The sequence below is a fragment of the Salmo salar genome, chromosome ssa17 (assembly GCF_905237065.1).
Source record: "Salmo salar chromosome ssa17, Ssal_v3.1, whole genome shotgun sequence".
NCBI classification, from domain to species: Eukaryota; Metazoa; Chordata; class Actinopteri; order Salmoniformes; family Salmonidae; genus Salmo; species Salmo salar.
The window spans coordinates 22,482,938-22,485,869 of record NC_059458.1 but is presented as its reverse complement, the minus strand read 5'-3'; the positions used below and the strand labels follow the sequence as shown (position 1 = coordinate 22,485,869).

The 2,932-nt window shown below is 39.9% G+C and overlaps 1 protein-coding gene across 13 annotated transcripts in view; it reads right to left on the bottom strand.

Annotated features, from left to right (window-relative positions):
- Positions 1–620: 620 nt before the first annotated feature.
- The window catches only part of LOC106575511 (guanine nucleotide exchange factor DBS), a 66,408-nt gene continuing 64,096 nt past the window's right edge, over positions 621–2,932 (bottom strand). For 12 of the 13 annotated variants that reach the window (XM_045699025.1, XM_045699018.1, XM_045699024.1 and 9 more), the window contains one exon: positions 621–2,884. In XM_045699025.1, coding sequence (XP_045554981.1) covers positions 2,805–2,884 — 80 coding nt within the window. In that variant the 3' untranslated portion in view covers positions 621–2,804. The remainder of the gene's footprint in view (positions 2,885–2,932) is intronic. The other variant, XR_006760018.1, reaches the window with a different exon arrangement.

Sequence of the window (2,932 nt, the reverse complement as noted above, 5' to 3'; positions counted from 1 at the left end):
GAGGGATTTTCATATCCGGATTACAATTGTTTTTTAGATTTCATGGATAATAGCAGCTATGCTCTAGAAAAACATGCTCGAACAATGTTTTGATTATGGCTGGGGTTTTTTGTGTACAAATTATTTATAAATGGGAAAAAGTCAATTTGACCCTTAAACCGGTGAAACAAGATGGCCCTACTGTAGGTCTATCAGTTACAGCTCACAAAACAGGTATTCACCAAACCTCCGTGAACGCTGGAAATCACGCGTCTAGAGTTTAGCAACTGGGGTGAATCATAATCTTATCTAGCAATATACACTCAATAAAATATTTCATAAAATATTTTTTGGTAGAAGCCTAACTTGAGTTGTGCGTGGTGTTTTCTATTCATATACTGTACTGTTTTTATGTTGCGTTATATCAAAATCACAAAAAGATTGAAAATATTAAACAATTTCAAATGTATAGATTTTCAAACATGTCTAGGCTGTGAGTGTGAAAATCGACATTAAAATAAGACAGTAGCTGCAACGTTAAATGATTTAAAACAAACTAACGACCACACAGTGAGCAATGATAGACTACATCATTTAATGATATCTGATGGTTTTATAATGAGAAAAACAAAGTCATTGGATTAAAGCAAAGAATGTTTGTCTTTATTCAACGCCTCAGATACATATTTACACATATACACAGATATGAATGCATATCATTAATTATATAACATCTGTATCAATACTTGTTACCGTAGGAAAATAAAGAACAAAATAATGCTGCAATGTGCTGCATAACAATGTGACACACAGTAACGACATTGTAATCTCACTGGATGCAAATCGAAAAAGATATACAGTAGAACAATAAGTTATAAAAACAGTTATAACTAAAACGGTTATAACCAAAACAGTTTAAAACCTTTTATTGTGCGTGCTGAAATTTGAGACAACCATCATTCTGAGTTGAACTTTCAGCACAGGACGTACAGTTATATTCCATCTTCGGTTTTCAGTGTACAGACTGCATTCTCAAATGAGCAAAAGGATGATATTTCTATGAATATATATCCTCTCAGGAGTTTTAAGAAATGACCATGGAAACATGCCCCGCCAACCAATTAATAAAATATCTTTGATATACTTAGACCCACGAAAACATATCCATGGTCCTCATACACAACATACACATATTCAATGAAAAATACGAGGTATAGGCTAATAATATCTGTACACATCTTTCTCAAATAAATGAACTTGTACACATTGATTAACGCATACAAATATTTCCTTTTAAGTTTATACTCTCTGGTACAGTACAGTTATTTCAACATCAATCGACCTGACATGAATCTTTTTATGGGAATCTCAATCTTCAGGGGATTTCTGTGTAGTGTATAGGATTTCACTTGGAGCCAAGAGAAAATGATTCAGAAGAACACCCTGAGCACTGTTATTGAAGTTTCTATGATATCTGACCGTCCTGTAATATCGCCCCTGCCTAAAGGAACACCTGGTAGTTTAAAGCCCAGCTCTCTCAGATCACTGGGAACAAAGCCAAGAGTTCACTGATAGCCCAGACAGCACAGGTGGCAGAAGGAGAAACAGGGAGGGAGAGAGACTGGAAATGTACTGGAGGGCCTCTGGACAAAGCCATAGATATACACAGTTGACCAAACTCAAAAAGTATTTCATGACAATTCCATTCTAATTTGCATTCTTGCTAGAATGCGATTGTCTCGACACTTTTACAGTTTAGTTTGTCTTGATGGATTCAGTAGAAACGTATGAAATATAAATCCATCATCTATTTTTAAAGTCACTCAGGAGAGAGACTGAGGACATACTGAGGAAGTTGACTGCCTGACACAGAGAAACATTATGACACAACCTGTTACCAGAGTCCACAGGAGAGAGACTGAGGACATACTGAGGAAGTTGACTGCCTGACACAGAGAAACATTATGACACAACCTGTTACCAGAGTCCACAGGAGAGAGACTGAGGACATACTGAGGAGGTTGACTGCCTGACACAGAGAAACATTATGACACAACCTGTTACCAGAGTCCACAGGAGAGAGACTGAGGACATACTGAGGAAGTTGACTGCCTGACACAGAGAAACATTATGACACAACCTGTTACCAGAGTCCACAGGAGAGAGACTGAGGACATACTGAGGAAGTTGACTGCCTGACACAGAGAAACATTATGACACAACCGGTTACCAGAGTCCACAGGAGAGAGACTGAGGCATCTGTTTGTTTGTCTGTTGAAGTGTTGAGTTCAGTAGAGGAGCTCCTGGCTGCATATCACTGTCACCTTGTTGGAGTGGGAGGAGCGGTACCACGCTAGGCTAACAAAGCCTGCCTGTGTGTGTGAATGGAGCGGGTGTGTCCTTCCTTGTTCATCTCTGTCAAACAGGTAGGGGAGGCCTGAACTTCCTGTTCTCAATGTGTGCTAGCCCTCAATCACAGTAAAAGGCTAGGACACTACCTCTTATCCCTGAGTAGAGTATGTCCAGAGGAAAGCAGTCCTTCATTACCTTCCCTTCACATTGACAGATAAGCAGCTATTAGACTGCTTTCTGCTACAACCCAGGCAGCCTCCACTTCAGTGTGAGAGTGAAGTATCTATGGACTGTAATGAAAACTAACGCCTGCCAGCATTTCACTGTAAAGGCTACACCAGTAGGATTCGGCGCATGTGATAAATACAATTTGATTTGAACAGTAGTAGAGGGGAAAAGCGCACGTGTCATTTGAACAGCCAACCACTGGGTGGCGCTGTAGCTGTGTCTCAGGGCTTAGAGGGGGCAGGACTTTAGGGCTTGATGTCAGAGAAACTTGTGTAGGTTTCACTGCAGCTGGAGGAGGTGCTGAGGTTGCCAGTTACACTGCCCTCTGTAACACAACAAAACACACACAAGTTAGTTTCCATTAGAGTCCACA